This window comes from Octopus bimaculoides, chromosome 2 (assembly GCF_046866305.1).
Source record: "Octopus bimaculoides isolate indiv1 chromosome 2, ASM4686630v1, whole genome shotgun sequence".
NCBI classification, from domain to species: domain Eukaryota; kingdom Metazoa; phylum Mollusca; class Cephalopoda; order Octopoda; family Octopodidae; genus Octopus; species Octopus bimaculoides.
The window spans coordinates 110,591-137,614 of NC_142929.1; the positions used below are offsets into that span (position 1 = coordinate 110,591).

General features: G+C 42.2%; 1 protein-coding gene across 2 annotated transcripts in view; it reads left to right on the forward strand.

Annotated features, from left to right (window-relative positions):
* The first annotated feature begins 8,790 nt into the window (after positions 1-8,790).
* Positions 8,791-27,024, forward strand: part of LOC106870749 (Fanconi anemia group I protein) — a 103,596-nt gene continuing 85,362 nt past the window's right edge. For both annotated transcript variants that reach the window (XM_014916943.3, XM_014916944.3), the window contains exons 1-4: positions 8,791-8,880; positions 19,635-19,750; positions 21,372-21,447; positions 24,215-24,345. In XM_014916943.3, the coding sequence (XP_014772429.1) occupies positions 19,667-19,750; positions 21,372-21,447; positions 24,215-24,345 (291 nt within the window). In that variant the 5' untranslated portion in view covers positions 8,791-8,880; positions 19,635-19,666. The remainder of the gene's footprint in view (positions 8,881-19,634; positions 19,751-21,371; positions 21,448-24,214; positions 24,346-27,024) is intronic.

Below are 27,024 nucleotides of genomic sequence, written 5' to 3' on the forward strand. Positions count from 1 at the left end.
GCAGCTGTCCTCATCTATACACATCAGATGACCCTACCAGCACAGTCTTTTTTCTTGCATGTGACATCTGAAGCCTCTAATACGCAAGGAAAAGCTGAGTTTTTGTAATGAGCTGTAGGCTAAGATAGGGTAGTAAACAGGCTATCCTGCATGATCCAATTTAGAGCCTCTGGCTGGTTATCTGCGACAAGTTGGTGCAACCGAGTAGGAGGACAAATTGCACTGATACCAACCAATCAGAGTAGTGCACACAACGTGATTCAAAGAGCAGCCAAAGACTAGCTGTTCCCTGCTATGTATAATAAGTGGGAGAGAGCAATTTCTCACAAGTCTACATTACAAACCTATAGCATTTTATTAAAGTAACAGTAGTTGTCACCAATGTAACGTGGGTTCGATTATAACATGGTGTGTGTAGTGACTAATTTAGAGTGAGTGTTCTGTGATTTAATGTATGAAGAGCATCTGTGAGAGAATCCATTTCAATGTCCTTTTCAATAAACATGAATAAAGAATGTTCAGAAAGCAGTTCATTTACAATGAAACATTGCAAACTTTACTTAGATGAAACAATTACTGGCAAGTAGTAACAATGATTAATCTGTTTGTGTATGGGAACCAAATGCACATGTATGCGAGACAGGAAAAAATCTCATGACTGACTTCGTACACAGAAGGGTTATGTGGAAGCCGTTGTAAGCTAACAAGAATGAGAATGTGCCAATCGTTTTGAAGCAGAGTGATAGCTGATATCATTCAAGTGAGTTGCATGCAGCTGGTGGTGATCACAAAAATTGTTGCAGCTGGTGGTGAACACAAAAAATGAAGAGAAGTTGTTTCTAGACTGTCGTTTCTGCAACTTGTTTAAAACTGTCACTTTGCTGCTATAGTGAGTTCCCTGAGCTAAGGCAGATCACTGCTTGTTCATATGCCTCCAGCGCTGATTAGCTGGAATCTGCCACAGTACAACTGAACTGTGCTGGTGAAAAAATAGATCTTTCCTGACTCATTGCAAGCCTTTTGTTGCCAACAAAGGTAGGAGTTCTCTGAACTTGGCCCATCCTATTCTGATTCCAACAACTAGATTCTCAGAACATCCACCTCCTCTGCTAACTTGGTCACCTAGATAATGGAAACTATCAACTACCTCTAGCTTACTCCACTGGCTTTTGATGCAGTCTATTTTCTGTACATTTTTAGTGTTTATTGTACCTGTGCACCATCCACATACAAAAACTATTTTCCCAGTTATGCTTCCTCTGATATTGCTGCACCTCTTATGTCTCCATAGCGTACACTGGGCATATCTTTCCTATAGATCAAGCAGGGTCATCTGCCTGAAAGGATTTGTCATTTGTCTGCTTTCCTACTTACAAAGACTTTGGTTTTCGCTAGGTTAACTCTAAGGCCCTTCGATTCTAGACCTTGCTTCCACACCTGAAATTTCTTCTCTAGTTCTGGTTAGTGGTTCAGCTATGTGAACAAGATCATCAGCATAGAAGAGCTCCCAAGGGCAGCCCATCTTAAATTCGTTGGTTATTGCCTGGAGAACAAGAAGAGGCTGAGGACTGATCCATGGTGAACTCCTACTGGTACACTGAGTTTATCACTAAACTCATGGCCAACCCTCACCTTACTGGCTGCATTCCTGTAAATGGCTTGTACAGATTTCACCAACCACTCATCTATCCCTACTTTCCACATTGACTACCAGATAAGAATTCAAGGGACCCTGTCAAAACTTTTCTCCATATCAACAAAAGCCAAGAACAGAGGTTTATCTTTGGTTAGATACTTCTGCAGCTGCCTTACCAGAAATATAGTATCAGTGGTGCTTCTCCCTGGCACAGAACCAAACTACATCTCAACTACACTAACTCTCTCCCTAATTAGTTGGGCTATGACCCTCTCAGTGATTTTCATCACCTGATCCAACAATTTGATATCTCTGTGCTTATTTCTTTCTAAGGCATTACCCTTACCATTGTAGCAGTCGACTATGGTGCTGTTATCCCAGGAGTATGACTCCTTTGTGTATCACCTGGTTAACTATATGGGTAACTTGACCATAACCCACACCACCAAATATTTTAAGTACCTCAGAGATTATTCCTAATGGGCCAGGAGCTTTCCCTATCTTCATATTCTTCATGGCTTTGTCTACAATGCTACTGTCTATTCAGATTGCTGGTCCCTCTTTTGGATCAACATTAAGCAAACTCTCCTTCTCCCATGTATTCGCTACAGTTAGCAGTATTTCATAGCGGCAGAGTCACTAACTGCAAGTGAACCATCATCCATGCTAACACACTTCTCTCCCACAACATCACAATTTTTCCTGACACACAGTTTTGCAAACCAAAGCACTTTGAGCTGCTGGTCCCCATGCTGCAGAACATTGGCAAACTTCTTCCTTTCTGCTCCACTCCTGGCTAAGTGTACCTGCTTCCTAGCTTCCCTTCTAGCTGCCTGATATAGCTCCTTCCTTCTGCCGCACTTCCAGTCCTTCTAGGCTTGTTTCATTGATCAAATGGCCCAGTCAACTATTTTGTTCCACCAGCATGTCACCCTAGGTCTGATTGGAACTTTGCACTACACACAGATTTGATCTGCAGCTCCCAGTAAGTTGTCTTGTAATGTGTGTGTGTGTGTGTGTGTGTGTGTGCATATTTGTGTGCGTGTATACAATCATCATCAGCAGCATTTAACATCCATTGTCCATGTTGGCATGGGTTGGACAGTGTGGCCAGAGCTGGCAAGCTGCGGGTGAGGGATGCTGCACCAGGCTCCAGTTGTCTATTTTGGCAGGGTTTCTATGGATGCCCTTCCTAACACCAACCACTTTACAGATTGTGCTGAATGCTTTTACATGGCACTGCATGGGTGGTTTTACATATGCCACCACATGGGTGTTTTATGTGGTACTGTCATGGATGCTTTACACAACCAGAAGAATCGGTCTTAACACTTCTGCTGTGGCATAGAGCTCTTCTTGAGTACAGCCAGGTGCCAGGTATCTCAGTCCTTTGTCATCTTCCCTGACAGATTCAATGTCCTGAAGTCATTCTTCAGTACTTTGTCCCATCTCTTCCTGAGTCTCCCTCTTCCACATGTTCCATCTACAAGAGATCGGCATCCATCTGCATCACAAGACCACACCAGTGCAGTCTTCTTCATTGCACACTGCATCTAATTCCTCTTCTGCCTAATTTCTCTCTCAAAACACTGGCACTCTGTCGAACATGTACACTTACATTACACATCCAGTGGCACAGACTAGCCTCATTTCTTTCTAACCCTCACATGTCCTCTGCATTCAGGGTCCATGTATCACTACTATGTAGAATTGTTGTCTGTATACACGCATCACACAATCTTCCTTTCACTTGGAGAGAGAAACCTGTCATGGCTATCAGAAGTAACAGCTCTCTGAATTTCCTCCATCCTAATCTTATTCTAGCTATCACAATCTCTGTGCATTCTCCCCCACTACTAATTTGATCCCCTAGGGAGCAGAAATTATCTACTATCTTTAATGAGCTACCAAGGCATTTGAGAGAATCGATTTCCTGAGTCTTCAAAGTTGTTATGGATCCTGTGCATCTTCCACATACAAAAACTATCTGCTAATAACCTTCCAATTAACCCATTGCACTTCTGACATGTCTGTAGCTTGCACTGGGTACCCTGTATGGAGTTCTTACCTACACCTTTCCTACAAATCAAACAAGGCCATCTGAGGTGGGTAGGGTCCTGTCAGTTTTCTTGCTTATTAGGACTGTATTCTTTTTTAAGTTAACTTTAAGGCCCTTAGATTCCAGATTTTGCTTCCACACTTGGAATTTCTGTTCTAGCTCTGATATGGAATTCACTATGAGGGCAAGATCATCAGCATATAGTAGTTCCCAGGGGCTGCCGGTCTTGAATTCCTCTGTTATGGCCTGGAGGACAATAATGAAAAGGGAGGACTAAGGACTGAGCCTTGATGAACCCCTACCTGTACACCAAATTCTTTGCTGTACTTGTGGTAACTCTCACCTTACTGACAACATCTTTGTATCGCTTTCACCAGAGAACATGTGAAAGCTTGAAAGAAATGAATCTAGTAGGTTCCACTGGATGTGCTATGTTAGTATGCATGTACGACAGAGTGTTAGCATCTTGAGAGAAAAATTGGGCATAAGAGGCATCGGATGTGATGTGCAATAGCCTCGTCTGCACTGGAATGGTCATGTGACATGTATGGATGAGGAGAGCTGCGTAAAGAAGTGATCTCTAACTGTGGAGGGAACCTGTGGAAGTGGTAGACCCAGGAAGACATGGGATGAGGTGGTAAAGCATAATCTTCGAATGTGGGGTCTCACAGAGATGATAAGTGATTGTGACCTTTGGCAATTTGCAGTACTTGAGAAGACTCGTCAAGCCCAGTGAAATTGCAGTTGTGGATGATGCTGATGATGCATAACAAATTCCATGCTGATGACGCATAAAAGAACCCATGCTGGTGATATGTAAAAGCACCAGTGACAGATCAGCACAATCTTCTTTCTTGTACACTTCATCTGATTCCTCTTGTATGTAGTTAAGGATTTTCAGGCGGCGTTCGATGGTCAGCGGTGGATGATAGAGTGGCAATAGAATGACAAGCCCCTGATGCTGAAGAACAGGGTGAGCTGCTGCCAGTGTACCCTGAAAGGTCATGCCAGAGTTGAGTTTGAAGACAAGGTGGAGAGATGGATCAAGGAAGGAGTCCTTATCCTGTGGAAGGAAGAGGTGGTGAGTGGAGTGCTACCTCTGATGGTGGTAGTGCAGCTAATGAAGGGAAAAGTCAGACCGGTGCTGGACATTAGAGAACTGAACAACCATATATCATTCCACATGGGAGGCAAGGCGACGGACATTTGTGGCAAGACATTCATTACATGTGTGGAGACAGTTGACCAAGGCAGCAATGATTGTTGACTTGAAGTCGGCATATTTGCAGCTCCATGTGAGTGACAAACTGTGGCGATATCAGCTGGTGCGGTACAAATGCCGGACATACTGTTTAACCAGGCTGGGTTTCGAACTGAATTCCACTCCAAAGTTCATGGTAATGGTGCTCAAGTCCATCCTAGAGAAAGAGGAGAAGATAAGAAAGGCCACCAGTTCCTACATAGATGACATTTTGGCGGACGAGACTGTAGTGCCAGCCACTGAGGTAGTGAGACATCTGGAGAAGTTTGGGCTGATTGTGAAGCCATCGGAAACGAGGGTGGGGGAAGCTGCGCTGGGGCTGAAGCTATGAAGAGATAGATTGGGTGAGCTGGTGTTCCAGAGAAGAAATGAAGTCCCAGAGCTGAGTTCCAGCGTCAGCAGGAGAGAGCTGTTCTCGGTGTGTGGGAAGTTGGTCGGTCATTACCTGATCGCTGGATGGTTGTGCACAGCATGCAGTTACACCGTTTGGTGTGATGCTAGCAGTATAGCAATAAGGGATGTGTTGGCGATCGAAGACGCTGGCGTGGAGGACACGGCCTGACTTCGGAAAGCAGACGACTTTAACCACATCAATGTTGCTGAATTAGATGCGGTGCTGAAGGGGGTGACCTCGGCCCTGAAATGGGGGCTGTGCTCAATCAAAATCCAGACGGATTTGGCCACCGTGCTTGGCTGAGTAGAATTGGTGATCACTCATGAGAGGAGAGTTTGGACGAAAGGTACCATAGAGATGTTGGTGAAGCGCCGCCTAGGAGTTCTAGGAGAGCTGATTGCCGAATTCGGATTGAAGCTGAACGGGGTTTTCATGCCTTCAGAGAGAAACAGGGTGGATGCACTGACCAGGGTGAAAAGGGGAATGGTTGGAGGAGCTGGAGGAGGCAAAGAAAGGGATGACTCCGAATTGAAGAGACTACATGCTATGCATCACTTGGAGTGGATAGGATCCTGTATCTTATGAAGATGATTGATGCTGACATCACTAGGAGAAGCATCTGGAAAGTGGTCAGGAGCTGTCAGTTCATTGACCCTACTCCGTGTGGGCATGAGCAGGAAACCTTTCGGTGGAGCACAACTAGAAGAGACTAACTGTAGATGTGACGCACTACCGTTAGGGAACATATCTCTCCATGGTCGACTACGGGCCGGGCCGCATAGCCATTTAGAGGGAATTGAGGATGGGCATTGGTGACAAGATTGCACAGATCTTGAATGGGATATTTTTAGAGGGGGTCCCATGGAAGAACTGCTAATGGACAATGGGGTGGCGTTTCGTTTGGAAGCGTTGAGGGATATGCTCAACCAGTGGAAAGTGCGTCACTTGTTCAGAGCAGCGTATAGGCCAAGCGGTAACAAAATCATAGTGAGGCACCATCGGACAATCAAGGCCATGGAGGAAAGAGGGCACATTTTGCCGTTGGAAGCTGTTTTCTGGTATAACATGTCTCCTTGATCCAGACAAGCTGAAGAATCTGTGCCACATGGAGCAGTATTTAAATACAATTGGAGGCATCCCAGTAAAGCGCCGGAGTGTATCAAGGTAGAGAAGGAACCTGTTTGCATGAAAACAGAGGAGAAAGTTTGGGTTAAGCCACCGAAGGCATGCTGCATGTCTCAATGGAGCAGAGGAACGGTGAAGGCAGTCAATTCCAGAAACAACGTCTCCGTGGATGGAATGCCGCATCACATTTTGGACCTTCGTAGGATTGTTGCTTTGTTGGATGACGATTGTGGAGAGGAGAATGAGGTGCCTAGCTTGAGGAGATCTCGATGCGAAAGGCGCCCGCTCGGTTGGATGGTGGACTTCGGCGTGCAGTAGGGGGGATGTGATCTTTAAGATCAGGGTGGTGTATGGGATGATGTCAGTGGCTGGGGAGCTGACTGGAAGAGGAAGGGCACGTAGGTGATACGTGCACAGGGGGGGAGATTGTACCCTTTTCGATTGGGGAAGCCGCGAGTGCAGGACGTGTCAGTGCTTTGTTTAGGTGAAGGAAAGTAGCTGCTATTTTTAGCGTTGCGGAACGGGCCACGTGGAAGGATATGTTACCACCCAACAGATCTGCACTGACGAAGAGAAGATAGGTGTCTTACTTCTAATCTCCCGCATTCACTACAGAAATTTTAAAGTTTATTGAAAGTTTGGTAAATTGATGTAGTTTTCCAAGCTGAATCTCAGGAGATATTTCACTTTTTCTAGAAATTTTTTTTAAAAACAGTTATACAGGTTTAAAGTTTCGTAATTTTCCCCCAGTCAAAGGTAGTGAATTGACAGAAACGTTAGCATGCCGGGCAAAATGCTTAGCAGTGTTTTGTCTGTCATTATGTTCTGAGTTCAAATTCCACCAAGGTCGACTTTGCCTTTCATCCTTTTGGGGTCGATGAATTAAATACTAATTGCATACTGGAGTCGATCTAATCGACTGGCCCCTTCTTCCAAAATTTCGGGCCTTGTGCCTAGAGTAGAAACGAATTTTTACCCAGTCAAAAAACAGAATCTGCAAACTGTCATTTTGTGTGTTTTAAAATGAAACTAAATAAATCAACTCCTGCTTTATGCCCAACAGATAACCCCTTATAACTTTTTTATTTTGGGGAATTTTCTGAAAACTTTTTGCAAATTTGTATTCTATACTCAGGAATTCATACAATTATACAAAAACATAAACGAAAAAATTGGGGCGGCGGTGCTTGATTTAAGGCCTATTTAGCTGTTATTTTTAGCACATCTCTTGACCAGAGTACAACCAGCAGATGGGCACAAGCAACAGAACACAGGGTCGACGATCACGCTTTTGCGAAAAATATGTTTGTTAACACGTACTGTCTCACAGACAAAAAAAGTTCTCGGAAAGAGGCATGAATGTGTCTGTGTCTTACAATTAGCTACAATTACCCCAAATTTGCAAACTTTAAAAGTTAACTCTTTATTCATTGATTTATGGCGAAAATGAATTTGATAGTGGATCTGTTCAATCTCAAACACAGATTTTTTAATTAATTAAAAAAAAAAACTAAACAGTTTGAAACTTCGGATATTGGTTGAATGTATCACGTAGAACACGGTTTGAGATTGAAAAGATCCTTGATAGCATTGATTAGCATATCATTACACCGAATATAGAATAAATTCGAACAAAGATTGAAGAGATTGAAAATTGGCAGCCAAACAGAAAAGGTCTGTTTTCTTAGTATTGAGCATCATAGAATCGTTAGCACGCCGGGCGAAATGCTTAGCGGGATTTCTTCTGTCGTTACGTTCTGAGTTGAAATTCCGCCGAGGTCAATTTTGCCTTTCATCCTTTCGGGGTTGATTAAATAAGTACCAGTTGCGTACTGGGATCGATATAATCGACTATCCGGTACTACTAAAGCAGCGCGGACACGAACGCGCAGTCGCACGTCCGCGCTAGCTAGTCGTGAGTGGTTGATCCTAACCCTATTCCTAACCCTAAACACGTATTCATTTGCACACGCGGGTTAGGGATAGGGTTAGGGTTAGGGACAGGGTTAGGGTTAGGGTTAGGGATAGGGTTAGGGTTAGGATCGACCACTCAAGACTAGCTAGCGCGGACGCGCGACTGTGCGTTCGGGTCCGCGCTGCTTTAGTAGTACCCGACTATCCCCCCGCCTTAATTTCAAGCCTTGTGCCTATAAAAGAAAAGATTTAATATCTCTATCCTTTTTTGTTTTGAAATTGTAGTGATTTGAGAGAAATTTGGCTGCTATTTCTAGCAGGGCTTCTTGATTAGTTCACCAGGACGATTATAATTAAAACCCTTGTGTAGTAGAACTCTCTACTTTTTGAGGCTTAAATATGCTTTTGGCGCGCTAATTGTATGGCGATATGAAACCAAACGGACTTCACCGGTCGAACATTCTTCTCCGCTGTTTTTCCCATTTATTTCAGTAAGTTTGCAATATTTCTGTTTTCTTAAGGCGGCAAGTTAGCAGAAACTTTAGCACACCGGGCGAAATGCTTAGTGGTATTTCGTCTGTCTTTACGTTCTGAGTTCAGATTCCTTTCGACAGCTATAAATTAAGTACCAGTTGCATACTGAGGTCGAGCTAATTGACTAGCCCCTTCCCCAAAAATTTCGGGCCTTGTAGAGTAGAAAAAAAAAAATTCTCTTTCCTCTCGCCAATGTATGTTTTCTTGAATGTCTTTGTTGTTTATTTTTCATTTGTTTTCAACAAATTATGAAGCAGCGAAAGTGGCGAGAAGTCTCAACAGGTGTCAAAAAATTACCGTCATTTTTCTTGGAGAAGTTAACAAAATTCAACCAAGTGTTTAAATGTCAATATTTTTCGAAAATAAACCTGATTTAGTTATAAAAATTTAGGGCAGGCAGCAAAAGACGGTCAGTTCACTTTTTGGCGGTTAATATAAAGACCTTCACCCGGGAACAAAAAAACAAAAAAAAAACTAGCTTGGGAGGTGGGGTGTTAACAAGTGTGTGGAAAACGAATATTAAAAAAATGTGCGCTGACAACCTTGGCGGCGTGGCGAGTGGACTTTCGGAAAATTCACAAGATCCGATTTTTCCGTCATAACTTTTGGGAAAATGGATATTTATTGATTTTTTTTTTTTTTTTTACGAAATCTCACGTTTTAGGGTATAGCGATTCGGATTCTGAAAAAAATTTTTTCCAAAAGCACAACTTCAAAATTTCAATTTCCCGCCCCTCCCATTTCTTTATTTTTCACTTTTTCCGGAATTTTTTTGGCAAAATACGTACACATGCTAGAAATTTGTAATCAATCTTCTCACCTTTCTGCAAAGATTTCTTTCAGAGTAATTTCCCGCAGTAATATGAAATTAAAGTTTTTTTTTTTTTTTTGAAAGTTACAAAAAAACGTGAGTTTTGTCAAGAAGTATGTTCAGGGAAGCCGCACCAGTGGAATTGAGGTGAGTGGGGGGGGGGGATAAACTTCTGCAATGTGTTTGAGAAATGTATAGAAATTCTGGAAGTTTTTCTTCGCAGTAAATCCATACATTTCTCGATACATCCATTCATTGACATGGGACCATTTCATGTCGCCCGATGATCCAGTCACATACATTAGCCGTCTTTTGATACGGGGTTCGTGCAAGCGCCAGTTTCAAGGTGGACGAAATTCTTTGAATGGTTAACCGTTCTGTAAATGTAACCCAGCTGTTGTATGTTCCTATAGCTGGCCCATTTGTCTGTATGAATTACAGTACCGGGCAACACATTTTCAATTATAACAGCTTCTAGTGTTGCTGTGCTTCTGTCGGTACACACTGTAGAAATCCTTTTTCCACAGTGGTGTCATAGCACCTGACAACCCACGTTTGATGGCCTATTCTCCCGATGTGGTTCTTCTTTTAAAGAGCAAGCTCTCATCTATTTCTACCTCATGGAGCACTAAGTGGATCTTTGTCTCGAAGCATCGTCCCCGAACACACTTCTCAACCAAACTCATACCACTGGGTCACGGTTTTGTTATCTACTCCGGTATATAAAGCCGCAGTAGATATAAGTGCCTCGAACACGAAATGGAAGACAATGTGAAATATTTTCTGTAAGGATAACTTTGACTTTTCCATAAAAGTCTTCATCCTTATAGAAATATTTTTCTTACAATTTCATTTGAAAAAAAAAGAAATTTAAGGGGGGAAGGGTTCCGTTTACATATCCTCCATCTGGACCATCCCGTCAACCCATCTGTTCACACTCAAAATAGTGAGCGTTTATGGGGAACTCTCAAGAAGAGCATTATTCGACCCTGGAATGGGGCCTGAGTACCTGAAGCAGTATGTTGCTCGGTTCCTTTTCCTATGGGCTGCCTCACCACCAACCCAACGACTTCATAAGTTTCTTGTGGAGGTTGCAACATTATATCCAGGTTCCCAAAGACACAGCAGACTATACACAAAAATGATTTTAATTAGTATCTTTTAAAACACACCCAACACATTTATTTGCAGTTAACAGAAACAACACAACACCACACGTTTTCATAACACAAGGTATATTCATTGACTAATATGTTTTCTCTCTTTTCCAATATTTAATGAGAACGTATGTTGTTCCCCAAAATGTCAGAGTTTTAATTTCAATACCCACTTTCCTATCATTTACATGGAGAATTGCAAATATGGTATATAAGGATAACTTAGTTTCATAGAATTTCTATCAATACCTTTCTGTAAATGTTTTTCTTGCACACTCCCCACTTCACACACACACACACACACACACCTGCAGGCGGATACACATGAACGAATCCATAAAGTTTTTATTCTTTCTGAATGAAGAACACAAACATATTATTGAACATCATGTTTGCTTCTATCAGGACTGTTTACCTTTAAAGCAAAAATGCAAAACCAACGTATATAACACGTATGTAAGACATATTTCGGTGTATTTTCTGTTCATTCATACACAAACACACACAAGCTGTTCATTTTCACTTTTAGACAATGGTGAACAAATGCAAAGAGTTTGTATTTAATGGAACTGGAAAAAGACCACCACTACTGAATGCTCTGCCTACAATGAAATATCAATGGTCTCCTGAAGGTTCTTACAGATTAAAACAGCTGCTCTGTATTATTGAAAACCTTCCAAACTGATTCAGTAGGTTTTCATATGCAAACTTTGCCATTTATGTGCTCAATGATTACATGGTGCATTTAATGCCGGAGGTGAGAGACTCCTTCTGGAAAAGGGGTTATGTGCTCGTCATCATCGGTGGTGGTGGTCTCACCAGATTTGTTCAAGTTAACAACACGCACTTTCACAAACAACTGAAAGCAAAATATCACGAAATCGTCATCATCATCATCATCATCGTTTAACGTCCGCTTTCCATGCTAGCATAGGTTGGACGATTTGACTGAGGACTGGTGAAACCGGATGGCAACACCAACCTCCAATCTGATTTGGCAGAGTTTCTACAGCTGCATGCCTTTCCTAACGCCAACCACTCAGAGAGTGTAGTGGGTGCTTTTACGTGTCACCCGCACGAAGGCCAGTCAGGCAGTACTGGCAACGGCCACGCTCAAAATGGTGTATTTTATGTGCCAGCCACACAAGAGCCAGTCCAGGGGCACTGGCAACGATCTCGCTCGAAAATCCTTACAAATGTCACGGGCACAAGTGCCAGAAAGGCAATGCTGGGCACAGGTGCTATCCCGATTTTGCTATTCGCTTGCCCCAATAAGTCTTCGCAAGCTGAGTTTCGTGTCCAATGAAGGAGACGACGTTGGCATGGGTGCCAGTCATCGAATTTAGTTCGATTTCACTTGCCTCAACAAGTCTTCACAGGCGGAGTTTAGTGTCCAATGTAGGAAAGGTACGCATGAGTGGGCTGGCTACACCCCTGGCAGAGGCCTTGGATTATGGTCTCACTTGGCTTGCCAGGTCTTCTCATGCACAGCACATTTCCAAAGGTCTCGGTCAGAAGTCATCGCCTCAGTGAGGCCCAATATTCGAAGGTCTTGCCTCACCACCTCAGCCCAGGTCTTCCTGGGCCTACCTCTTCCACGGGTTCCCTCAACTGTTAGGGTGTGGCACTTTTTCACGCAGCTATCCTCCTCCATTCTCACCACATGTCCATACCAGCGCAATCGTCTCTCTTGCACGCCACAACTGATGCTTCTAATGTTCAGCTTTTCTCTCAAGATACTTACACTCTGACGGGTATTCACATTGACATTACACATCCAACGGAGCATACTGGCTTCATTCGTTGCGAGCTTACGCATGTCCTCAGCAGTCACAGCCCATGTTTCACTGCCATGTAGCATGGCTGTTCGTACACATGCGTCATACAGTCTGCCTTTTACTCTGAGTGAGAGTCCCTTTGTCGCCAGCAGAGGTAAGAGCTCTCTGAACTTTGCCCAAGCTATTCTTATTCTAGCAGCTACACTTTCAGCGCACCCACCCCCACTACTAACTTGGTCACTCAGATAGCGGAAGCTATCGACTACCTCTAGTTTTTCTCCCTGGAAAGAGACAAGTTGTTTCCTGTTTGTTTACAGTGTTTATTGCACCTGAACATCTGCCACATACAAAATCTAACTTCCTAGTTAACCTGCCTTTGATATTGCTGCACCTCTTATTTGTCCATAGCTTGCACTGGGTACATCTTATAGAGTTACTACCTACTCCTTTTCTACATACTGAGCAGGGCCATCTACCTGAAGGGGTTTGTGTTTTATCTGCCTTCCTACTTATTAGGATTTTGGTTTTAGCTAAGTTGACTCTAAGGCCCTTCGATTCTAGTCCTTGCTTCCACACCTGAAACTTCTCCTCTAGTTCTGATAGTGACTCAGCAATTAGTGCAAGGTCATCAGCATAGAGGAGCTCCCAGGGGCATCCTGTCTTGAATTTCTCTGTGATTGCCTGGAGGACTATGATAAATAGGAGGGGGCTGAGGACAAAACCTTGGTGGACCCCTACCTCTACCCGGAATTCATTACTGTACTCATTTCCAACCCTCACCTTACTGGCAGCATCTCTGTACATGGCTCGCACAGCTCTCACTAACCATTCTTCTATCCCAAGTTTCCTCATTGACCACCAGATAAGAGATCGGGGGACCCTGTCAAAGGCTTTCTCCATGTCAACGAAAGCCAGGTACAGAGGTTTATCCTTAGCTAGGTATTTCTCCTGCAGCTGTCTCACTAGAAATAAGGCATCAGTAGTGCTTTTACCTGGCACAAACCCAAACTGCATCTCATCTAAATTGATTCGCTCCCTAATTAGTTGGGCTATGACCCTCTCTGTAACTTTCATAACCTGATCTAACAGCTTGATGCCTCTGTAATTATTTGTATCTAAAGCGTCACCTTTACCTTTGTAGCAGTTGACTATGGTGCTGCTACACCAGTCATTGGGTATGACTCCTTCGTGCATCACCTGGTTCGTAATACGGGTGACTAGGCTAAAGCCGACACTGCCAGATATTTTGAGCATCTCTGCAGTGATTCCTGATGGGCCGGGGGCTTTCCCTGTCTTCATACTCTTAATTGCTTTATCTACCATGGTACTGTCAACTCGGATAGCTGGTTGGGTCCCTCTGTTGGGTCAACATACGGCAGACTCTCTTTCTCCCATTCATTCTCTTTATTAAGCACTCTATCGTAGTGGCATCTCCAGACCTCTTTCTTTCCAGCCTCATTTAGTGCAAGCGTACCATCATCCATGCGAACACATTTCTCTCCTACAACATCACTATTCTCTATCCTACACTGTCTTGCAACATGAAATACCTCAAGTCTTTGGTCCTCACGGCACAGAACATTGGCAAATCTTTTCTTATCTGCTTCCCCTCTGGCTAAATAAACCTGTCGCCTGGCTTCCCTTCTGGCAGATTGGTACAATTCCCTGCTACCACCGTTCTTCCAGTCCTTCCAAGCCTGTTTCTTTTGTCTAATAGCCTTGTCTACCTCCTTTTTCCATCACCACGTTACTCTGGGTCGAAAGGGGACTTTACCCCAGCCACAGATCTGGTCGATGGCTCTCAGCAGGTTGTCCTGCAGAAATCTCCAATTTTCTTCCACGTTGTATGATGCTATATCCCCTTCTATTTCGTCAAATATTTCGTGTAACTTGTCTCTAAGTCTCTCTCCATTTGCAGGGTCTTTAAGTTTCCACACCCTTCTCCTCCAAGCCGGTCTACTTCTGGGCACCCATTTTGCCTTGATCCCGAAGTCGCTAACTACTAATCTGTGTTGGAGTGTACATTATTCGCCAGGGAAGGTTTTGGCATTTATAAGCCGCCCTCTTTCCCTATTTCTGGCGAGGATGTAGTCGATTTGGCTAGAGTGTCTGCCGGATCGATAGGCAGGGTTTCTGAAGTTGGTATTGCAAACCATAAGATCGGTTGCATCACAGAACTCCAGCAGTCTGGTTCCCTCCTCGTTGCGGGAACCGAAGCCATAGCCTCCATGTATGCCATGGAAGCCTCCAGCACGACGTCTGACATGACCATTGAAGTCACCAGCCACAAAGAGAAGGTCCCTGTCACTTGTCGACGAGGTAGTTTGCAAGAGGGTGTCATAGAATTGGTCTTTCAGCCCATCCGGTAGCCCCGGTTGAGGGGCATAGGCTGAGATGACAGTAGCTAGCCTTTGATGAAGCACTAGTCTAATCTTAAGTACTCTGTCACATACTCTAACTACCTCGATTACCTTATCAACCCATTTCTCTGCTAGAAGTATTCCTACGCCCCCGACCCCGTCAGTGTTCCCTGCCCAGAAAATCTTGTACCTGTGTTCTTTGCCTGTGAGGAACCTCGCAGAACCTCCTCTCCATCTTACTTCTTGGATGCAGCACAGATCTACGTGTCGCCGTTCAAGCATCTCAACAATCTCACCAGACCTACCTTTCAGCGTGCCGACGTTGAGAGTGCCAATCCTGACAGTGTGGGAGGAGTGGGCCCGTGTGACCCTGGGATGGGGGAAAGCAGTGTCGTGTACCTGAAAAGAAAGCTTGCATTTGGCAGAATTCATAAACAAAACAATACCTACAACCTTCATATACTACCCAATCTTTATACGTTATAAGGTCGATAAGAGGGGAGGGGTGGTACAAGGTCACTACCAGTGTTCGCGGGAGACAGCTAGGGATGGAAGATGATCAAACTTCCGGTACTGGTGGAGGGGGTGGGAGGACAGGCGCCGGGCTAAGAGAGCTTTGTTGTGGGTTCTATCAGCGTAGAAATTCCAATACGAATTGGGATGAAGTTGGAAAGTGAACTGGTTATAATAGGTTTGGGGACACGTACGAGTCGAAGAGGAAGTGGGGGAAAGAAAGTAGTGATTCAGAGAGAGAGGATAGAGACAGTAAAGATGCTAGAAAAGTTAGTTCAGACTCTGAATAAAATACCCATGCCCAATCGATCCGAGATGATGCAGATGCTACATGCAATTGGAAGAATGATGACAAAGCTGTTCTCAAGTCGACATGGGCAACAAGCACTTTTGATGGCTCTGAAGATTATAAGGTGTCAGGCTGAATCATGTACCTCGTTGGTCCATCAGTTTCGTCTAAAGATGATGTCAAAACCCTGCCCAAATACTATTCAGAAAGCCATTAAGAACTTAATTCCTCAGAAAGGGATCAAGTGTGCAAACAACATTGAAGGTTCAGAACTATTTGATGGTGACAGCATCGAGGAAAAAGCTGCCCAGAATGAGTCGGAAGATGAAGGCAAGCCATCTGAGAAACTTTTGGAGGGGATTGACCTATCTGGTGAAATCCCCACGGCGGTTTTGCAGGAGCCAAAACACGATCAGCCAAGCATGATGATGAGATGCTCTGTCTCTCTTGTAGGACTCAGCAGTGATGATCGGGTTAATAAAGATGCCCTGTTCCTTGGAAAATTCAGAAGGAGTTGGACAAAAATGAGACCTCTACACTTTTCTTGATGTATCGAAGCAAACTCCTGTCAACTGTCAGTGAAGAAGTGAATATTGAAACCAAAAAACCTGCAGAAGGACAGTGATGAAAAATCATGAGTCTATCATTTTATACCCATTTATGGAGTGCTATGTTTTATTACGTATAGTAGAATAAATACTGCAAGTTCACAAAACAGTAATTATACATGTTTCGTTGTGTTTTACTTTTCTTTCTTTTTAAGACGTCTTGTTTGTATCAATATCTGTTTAATCCACAGCATTAAAAAAAAAAATCCCATAATTACCAAATGTCTTATTTTTATTATCCAAATGTATATCTTAATTACAGTGAATGTTTGAAGCATATCTATGTGCTAATTTCACTTGCCTCTTGTTAATTTCTTTTGCCTCGTTAAGCTTTAAGATGCTTTTTACCTAATTTTTGTACATACACTATACAGTTACTGATTCCCACCCACCCCTGCTTATTCCAACCCACCTGCTTATAACAATTTAAGCAAATCTACTCACCTGCTTATTCCACTCCCCCTATTATTTGGGACTCGAGAGTACATATACAGGGTTCTCAAGATATTTGAGGACAGATTTGTTTATAAAAAAAAAAACATAACAGATAATAACTTTATTTATCAAAAAATACTTCTTTTCTCTGATGTTATTCAGTAAAGCCACCTTCAGCTTCAACGACTCTTTCTATATGAGATCTAAATCATCTTCATGCTTGAATCAAATGGTCCTGGTTCATTACTCTGACTATGGCAGCTTTCAAAGAATCTTTGGTATTGTGGGCGTGTTCATTGACCTCTCTCTCAACAACGACCCACATGCAATAGTCCAATAGATTGAGATCTGGGGAGTTAGGAGGTCAAATGTTAGGGGTTATGTGATCATGAAAAATTTTCAGCTTTTCATTCCTGTGTTACTAGAGCCATGTGTGATAGCACAGTCTTAATGAAACATATGGCTTTCCATTGCATACACTGTCTATCCAGGGCTTAATTATTTCCAGGACCTTGATGTAGGTGGCAGAGTTAACTCTAAGGCCTTGTGGAAGGAAGTAAGGAGGCATCACATGTCTTTCATTGCTGACAACCCCTAAAACCATGACAGTTTCAGGAATTTTTGTATGCATAACACTTGGAACTTCAGAAGGGTTTTCCCATAACCATCTGTTACCTCTTCTGTTAACTTTTTGATCTTGGTTGAAGTTTTTCTCGCTTTAGCTATGGCTTGTTTTGTGGATTTGAAGGCTGAGGTCATTGCACCATCCCACTCCATCTGTTACCTCTTCTGTTAACTTTTTGATCTTGGTTGAAGTTTTTCTCGCTTTAGCTATGGCTTGTTTTGTGGATTTGAAGGCTGAGGTCATTGCACCATCCCACTCCATCTGTCTTTTTGAACCATCTTTTGACAGTGCCTTGTATAGGGGTCTCATCACTCCTGCTGCAGAAGGGATGAAGGGATGGTAAATATCTATCATATCCAGAAATTGGCATAGAGCTTACTTGTAGTTGGGCATGGAAAAGATGTCCTTCGCTTTTTCTGGCAGTGGTGTAACACCAGCACCTGTGGTTTGATGTCTCAGGAAGTCGATTGCTGTAACACCAAAAACATACTTGGTGGGTTTGATTACTAGACCATACTGTTTCAGTCAGTGGAGGTGCAATGGCCCAGTGGTTAGGGCAGCGGACTCGCGGTCATGGGATCGCGGTTTCGATTCCCAGACCGGGTGTTGTGAGTGTTTATTGAGCGAAAACACCTAAAAGCTCCACGAGGCTCCGGCAGGGGATGGTAGTGAACCCTGCTGTACTCTTCCACCACAACTTTCTCTCACTCTTACTTCCTGTTTCTGTTGTGCCTGTAATTCAAAGGGTCAGCCTTGTCACACTGTGTCACGCTGAATATCCCCGAGAACTACGTTAAGGGTACACATGTCTGTGGAGTGCTCAGCCACTTGCACATTAATTTCACGAGCAGGCTGTTCAGTTGATCGGATCAACTGGAACCCTCGACGTTGTAAGCGATGGACTGCCAACAACAACTGTTTCAGTCAGTCAAAAAGAGTCACTAGGTACTTCTTGTGTAGCTCCACATTTTGTCTTGTGATAAGGATATCTAAGTATATGCAAAGACAAAATCAAGACCCCTGCACAGAGTGTCAGTCAAATATTGGAAGGATTGTGCTACATTTTGCAGGCCAAAGGGTGTATGTAAGAATTCATACAGCCTGAAAGGAGCGATCACAGTGGTCTTCGGTACATTGTCATCATGTACTGGTATTTGGTGGTAACCTTGGATGTGTTTGACCTTTGAGAAAACCAAGCTCCTGGCTAGCTGCGCTGAGAAGTCATATTTGCATTGAGACAGCAGTAATCTCTGCAAAGTCACCAACCTTTGTTGGGTTTTGGTACCACATGCAGGGGTGACAACCAGGGACTGCTTGATCAGCAAACTGTGCCCAACAGCTCCATATTAGCTCCTTAAACTTTTTCCAACCCATTCTTACCCTGAATACTATACTTTCAGAGCAGCCACCTCCCTCGGTAATTACATCTAAGTAACAGAAGCTGTCAACTACCTTCAGTGAAGAGCCTGGGAATCTAAGAGACGTGATTTCTGGTGTGTTTCTATGAACTGTTCCAGTGCATCGACCGCATGTGAAGATTACATTTCTACTTAGTCTGCCAGTGATGCCATTACATTCCCTGTGTGTCCGTAGCCCAATATATAGAGTTTATACCTCCTCCTTTTTTGCATATTGAGCAAGACTTTTTCCCTGAAGGTACCAGGTTCCTGTCTTCTTTCATCATCATCATCATCATTGTCACCATCCTTTAACATCCATTGTTCATGCTGGCATGGGTTGGCCGGTTTGTCCAGGGCTGGCAAGCCAGAGAACTGCACCAGGTTCCAGTCTGATTTGGTTTCTACAGCTGGATGTCCTTCCTAACACCAACCACTTTACAGTTTATACTGGGTGCTTTTAACATGGCACCAGCACAGGGTTCTTTCTTACGTGTTAAAACCCTTTGTCTGTCTGTGTGCTTTTTTTCTTATACATTTCATTATCCCAAGGACCACTCTCTGTTTAACAAGAAAATTGAAAAAATTCACACTTGTCATGTGACTCGCCAACATTAATTTTTAATTAAACCTTTCAGAAAGAATTGTTATTCCTGCATTAATGCTGATAACTGTAAGAAACGAACTTTTAGGTTTGAAGTTCCATATTATGTATGTTTATATCATAAATGATTACAGATTGGCAGTGAACTGAAGTATAAAAAAGCACCATGGATGCGAAAGTTATTGCATTGGCTGACGAAAGGAAGACAGACGAACTGAGCAATGTCTTAAAAGAGGTTGACAAAAATCAGGTAAGGATGACTTGTCATTTTGTCCTGAATCTTTGCTGAAGTTGATCACATCTTTTGTCTTCCCTGTTCCCTGCTGATATGGGTTGGATGATTTGACAAGATCTGACAGGCCCACTGATTGCATCTTACTCCAATATCTGCTTCCTTATAGTTTCTATGACCAGTTGACTTTCCTAATGCCAACCACTTCACATTGTATTCTGGGTACCTTTTTTTTTATGTCACCAACTCCCGTGAGGTCACTATACAGCTTGCAAGATTAAGATCCCTTGTGACTGAGTGGGGCTGCTGTACTAAGGGAGATGGGGTTATACAAGGAGATGAGGCTAAAGAATGAGAGAAGCAACCAGAAGGGAATAGGTTTCTTGCTGTAGAGAAGCTCCATGGCTACTTCTATTATAGAAGAGAGGGTGGGAGTGACTAGGGTAGAGGAGTGGACCTTTAAGCTACAAGATGGAGTAAAAGTGATTGGGGACAGAAGAATAGTGTGTGGATGGGTAGGGATTGCAAGTGTGTATGGGATGGTTAGAGATTAAGGTCGGGTGAAGGGTGAGGGATAAATATAATGAATAAAGGACAAGTATGAAGGAGTAGCTATGTGGTTAAAAGCTTGCGTCCCAACCACGTGGTCCCAAGTTGCTTACCTTGGATAAGTGTCTCCTATAACCTCAGGTCAACTAAAGCCTTACAAGTGGATTTGGCAGACAAAAGCTGAAAGAAGCGTGTCTCATATATTATCTCATCGTCTTCATTTTGTTGTCCAAGCTGGTATGGGTTAGACGGTTTGACCAGGGCTGGTAAGCTGAGGGGCTGCACCAGACTACAGTCTGATTTGGCATGGTTTCAACAGTATCACTGGACATGGCTTGTACAGCTCTTACCGATCACTCATCTATCCCTACTTTCCGCATTGACCATCAGATAAGGGATTGGTGGACCCGTCAAAGACTTTCTCCAAATCAACAAAAGCTAAGTACAGAGGTTTATCTTTGGCTATGCATTTCCCCTGCCGCTGCCTTACCAGAAATATAGCATTGGTGGTGCTTCTCCCTGCCACACACATATTTATCTCTGTGTGTCTGTCCACTTGACAACTGGTGCTGGTTTGTTTACATCCCCATAACTTAGCAGTTTGGTAAAAGAAACCAATAAAATAAGTACTAGAGTCAGTTCATTCAACTAAAAAGTTCTTCGAGGCAGTGCCCCAGCATGGCCAGTCAAATGACTGAAACAAGTAAAAGATATATGTTGTTTGTGTAAGGTAGGGAAAAGTAGGTGATGGGTTGGGGAGTGGTGGTGGGGGGTTGATCAGTGATAACAAACAGAGAAGTTAAATGTAAATGTCTCTGTGATCTCCAAGAATTCTGAAATATTTTGACCAAGACATTATTACTCTTAATTGTAAACACTAACGAACAAACAAGAGTCTCTACTTTTTCGTGAAGTGCACAAGTTCTTTCCAAGGACAAAGGAGGTAACTGGTTGCCTCATATTCATAAGAATATTACTTATATTCATTTATGAAAAGAAAAAACAATCTCCTTGTCATCGCTTGGAACTTTATATTATTTAATCTCTGGTTTCATTAAATTCCCATATTTTTATGTCTTTTCGTATAAAGGTCGACAAGTTGTTAGAAGACCGTATTGTGAAAGAAACCAGTGAGCCCATAGCGCTAATAAAGGCCCTCTTATTTGGTAAGCCTTTTTTTTTTGTCATCAATTTATCTTTATTCATCTACTTTTGAATTGGGTTCTGTTGAAAAACTTGTCTTTTCTCTTTTCTTTGTTTCAGTGATTAGACTGTGGCCATGCTGGGGCACTGCCCTGAAGAACTTTGAGTCAAACGAATCTATTCTAGTACTTATTTTTTTAAAATCCTGGTGCTTATTCTATCAGTCACTTTTGCCAAACCACTGAGTTATGGGAACATAAACACACCAACACTGGTTGTCAAGCAATGTTAGGGAACAAACATAGACACAAAGATACAGATGCATATCAGAGGGAAAAGGACAACAAAAACCAAGGCAGGACGAGTATCTCAAGTCATTTAGAATAATTTAATTAAGGTAAGGTGAATTTTAAGTCTTACAGCTGTTTCTCAGACATCCCAAGTGATAGGCTAGCAATGTCTATACACTGGGTATTCCATCATCAGAGACAAGGTTTTCATGAAAGTTCTAGGCAGGGGAATTCACAGTTTATAAACAATAAAATAGGAGATAGAAGAATAGTTTTCTATCTACTATTTTATTTTTCTATTTATTATTCTTCCATCTACAATTTTATACCTTATAAACTGAATTTCCCTGTATAGAATTTTCATACATACTCACCTTGTCTCTGATGGCAAAATACCCAGTGTATGGACATGCCAGCTTATCATTTGGGATATCACAGAAACAGTTGTTAGACTTCAAATTCACATTAACCTAATTAAATATTCTAAATGACTCAAGAAGCTTGTCCTGCCTTGGTTTTGATATCTTTTTCCTCTAATATAATATATACCTGCTAACTCCGAAGCCTACTACGGATCCCTAGCTCCAGCCTCAGCTGTGAATTTGGAACCTAACGGTTGACCAATTATAGCACTTACTCAATGTACCTATTTGTTTAGATCACCAGTGAAGTAAACCCCTTATATTCTCTCCCTGCACACACGCATATATACAAATGATTAAAGACGTAACATTTTTCTATTTTATTTAAAAACTGCTCACTGGAATTCAAAGAAATTTTCACAGAATGATGGCAACAGTTATATGCCCATGATGTGTAAAAAGACGTGCGGTTCTGTAAAACAACACAGAAACTATGGCCATTTACCAAATTTAAATAAACTTTCACCGTTTCAAATTATTAGCAAGGTGTAATTAAAACTTATGTAAACAAGAAAATACCAATTTAATTGTTTAATGTACACGCTAGAATGAACAGATACAGTCATAAACATGGAAGAAATAGAAATAAAGAAGTCAGCAGCATTCAGAAACGAGAGGTGAGCTGGTTAGGATTTGTTTGAACTAAGTTGGAAATGGTTCATGGAAGATACTCATTTCTGGATTTCCTTTGATCTTATACCATGGGATACATCCACTGTTGCCTGCCACAGTCCATCCTTGCTTCTAAATTGGTGTTTATTCTCGTAAACTCATTGCTTTAGAATACTCCACAAATTTTCTATTGGATTTAAGTCAGAACAAGCAGGCCACTTCATCTTCGAAGGTTCACAGAAGCCTAATTGTTGCAGATACTCTGTAGTTTTCTTTGCTGAGTGTAAGGGTGCATTATCTTGCATGAATATTATGGTTGCCTTGAAGGTGATCCTTTGCTTTTTCAACTAAGATTCAAGGTGCTCCCTCAGAAAGACTATATAAGCATCTGCAGTCATTTTAGCACTGTCAGGCTCCTTCCAAGGACCAACCATAATGCCTTAAATAATACCTACCCAAATCATAATGTCTCCTCCCCATTGTTGGTGTCTCAAACATTGATGATGCTCTTGTCCATTTACATCTCATCCCTTGCTCAGGTCCATTAAGTGTAGCACAAGTTTCGTCCATAAACAAAGCGTGTGGAAAATTGACCTTCATGTTATCTTTTGCCCATTTCAGACAATTTTGTTTGAGGGAAGCATTTCAACTGTCATTGGTTTATCAACCTTTTTCAGAAGACGACTTCAGGTAATTCTGCACACAGTTGTTTCACCAATGCACCTGAAATGTCGCCTGACCCTTGTTGGCTCCTTTACGTATCTTCGTAGGAGATGTATCAAATTTTTTCACAGATTGGTGATATCATCATCATCATCATCGTTTAACGTCCGCTTTCCATGCTAGCATGAAAAGCGGACGTTAAACGACGACGATGATGATGATATCACCAATCTGTGAAAAAATATCTTTCTAATTATTTTAAATATTTCTAATGTGGAGTTCAGAAGTAATAACAGATTTCTCTGAAGCAGTTAAGTCACATTTACGACCCATAATTACACAATTATCAGACCACTCTTAATTTGGAACACTGAAAGTTTGTGGAAACCATGCAAATGGCTGCGATTTGTTTACACTTGTGCAAAACCTCATGTTTTTTTTATGCACCACGTGTATATAGCTGTTACCATCATTCTGTAGAAATTTCATTGAATTTCAAACGAGTAGTTTTTAAATAGAATAAACAAATGTAATATTATTAATAATTTGAAATGCAGAGATGGCAAGGGTGCATGAGATGGAGTGGGATCACAGGCAGGGCTGATAGAGAAAAGAAGCTTTATATGTGTAGGAGTAGTTTGCAATAAAAGTACCCTAATGTTTAATGGTTCCCTCAAAGGAGTCGATAGCGTGTGTCACCTCGGTCAATAATTTGTTCCTGTTTATATAACTTGCTGCAATATTCATTTATAGACACTCGTTCTTATAGTGTATTTAGAGGTACTTATGTCTTCTTTACACAGGATATTCTTTGAAAGAAGAGGACAGAGCTGCAAAATGGTTGGACATCTATTTGTGCTGTATTAATTGTCTTCAGAAAAAAGACCAACATTCAAAGGTTTCTGAAAAAGTCATAGATTTCCTTATTTGGCAGGTAAGGTTTTTGATTTATTTTGAGAAGAGTAGCCCCAAGACATTTCAGATATTGTTCACCTGGAGGTCTGAGTTTTATTACTCATCACTTAATGTTCTTCCAGGCTGACCAGGCTGGAGAGCTGCACCAGGTTCCATTGTCTGCTTTGGCATAATTTTTATGGTTGAACACTCTTCCTAAAGCTAACCACTTCACAGAGTATATTGTGTACTTTTATGTGGCACTAGCACCAGTGGAGTCGACAAGTAACTTGTGAGACGAAGACCTCTCAGCTGGGAGAGGGAGTGTAACCAGAAGATGTAGGTTTGTGCCAGTTGAGAGATTAGAATATTAGAACAGAAGGAAAGAGATACTTGGCTGCCCCAGTAGGAAAAGACAGGAGAGATGGTGTTAGAGGTGCATCAGGAGCTACTCTCAGCTAGCAGTAGGGTGGGGAGTATAAGTGGTAGAGAAGGGATGTGTCCATAAGAGTGTGAGGGGTGAGATATTTAGAGGTGACTAACAAGTGATGGTGAGAGAAATTGGAGTGGCTGGTAGACATGTGAAGGTATGGCAAGTGTGTGGATAGGCACAGGAGGGAGAGAGGAGGGGGCCTTTAGTGGGTGGTGGAAAACTCATTAAAAGAAGGAAAAATGGTACTAAACAATATCAATTACAAAACAAAGCATTGTGAAATAAAGGAAATCAGTAGCTGTTTCCTTTTTATCATATAATAATATATATATGTGTATATATATATATCATCGTTGTCGTTTAACATTCACTTTCCATACTGACATGGGTTGGACGGTTTGTCTGAAAACTGGTAAACCAGGGGCTGCACCAGGTTCCAATCTGATTTGGCAAGGTTTCTATGGCTGGATGCCCTTCATAATGTCAACCACTTTACACAGTGTAGTGGGTACTTTTTACATGCCACCAGCACAGGTGCCATTGAACTGACACCAGCATTGGCTATGACTACAGTTTCACTTGACTTGACAGGTCAACGCAAGCACGGTATATTGCCAAGGGTCTTGGTCCCCTGTCACTGCTTCCATGAGGCCCAATACTCAAATGGTACTTTTTACATGCCACCGTCACAGATGCCAATCAGAAGGCACTGGCATCAGCCGCGGCTACAATTTCACTCTGTTCAACAGGTCGTCACAAGCACAGCATATCGCCCAACGATTGAAGGATGTAGAGTATGTCACTGATTGAATTAATCACAGTATATTACTGGTACTTATCAACCTTAGAGGAATCCATGCCAGAGTCTCTCCAGAGAAAAAAAAAGCACTGAGGACAGCCGTGTGTGTGTGTATTTATATTTTTCATTCTCATTTATTTTGCCCTCTGTGTATATCTCCGGTATCAGTGGCAGTGGCTTTATCTCATGTCCAAGAATTTAGTTTTCTTCTTTGTTGAACGCTTCCTGTATAGTGATGATGACTAAGTAGATCAATTCTTGCATAGAAGAGTCGATGGCATTGACTACATGGAAATATTGGTGGAGGTCAAGGTTGATTTTGTCGAGCCTTTCTCTCCTCTCATTTGATTTCTTCTTTTTCTCTTCTGGTCACTTCAAAACTTTTGGTTCTGATGGTAATGGAGCACTGCCACTTGGTATGGTCTTGGGTTTGTGTTTCAAATGATTTAGGCACAAGTCCAGTGACTTTCAGTGTTGTTTTGAGTTGGTCTTGTAATCTCACTGAATAAGTCTTGGTATGGGAACCATGGCTCTTCCATTCTTGCTACATATCCTGACCATCGAAGACAGTGTTTCTGTGTGGACTGAGATCCCCGTTGGCAGGCCCCTGATATTGAATAAAGTCTTGTGAGCTCACTGAATAAGTTTTCCCTGATATTGAATAAAGTGTTTACACCTATGGTATGCAAATTAGTAGCCCCAGTTCTCTGCAGCCACTGGAATTGATGAAATTGATGTGGACACCTGATGAGAATCCAATAAGATTCCTAAATCAATTAAAGTCGTTCATTTTTTTTCAGTCTGCAGAGAAATAACTAAACTTGTCTTGTTTATATATCTACTGTATAGGTTACATCATCATTTAACGCCTACTGCCCATACTGGCACCAGACTCCAGTCTAATTTGGCATGGTTTCTATATCTGGATGCCCTTCCTAACATGCCAACCACTCCAAGAGTGTAATGGGTGCTTTTACATGCTAGTTGTGTGACACCAGCATCTGCCACAATTACGATTTCACTTGACTTGAGTCTTCTGCTCAAGCACAGCATATTGCCAAAGGTCTTGGTCATTTGTCATTGCCTCCATGAGGCCCAAACTCTCAAAAGTTGCTTTTTACATGCCACGACTATGATTTCACTTGGCTTGACAGGTCTTCTCAAGTACAACATATTGCCAAACATTCACAAACCATGCTTCATCACCTCGTTCCATGTCTTCCTGGGTTATATATATTATTATATTATGTTACTGTTGTGTAAACACTGCTCTGCATTTCTGTTATTTCTCTCACTTCCACTGTTCTATGTGCTTCTGCTAATTATTACGTAATAATCCCCTTATTGATGAATTAAATTAAGGTTAGGTATGACTGAGTTAAGTAATTCCATTTGTAACCATGTGGCTTTAGGGTTTCTCCAATTCTGCATGACATTGTAAGCAAATGTCTTCTCTGGTTTTGGGTTGACCAATTTTTTTGTGAATG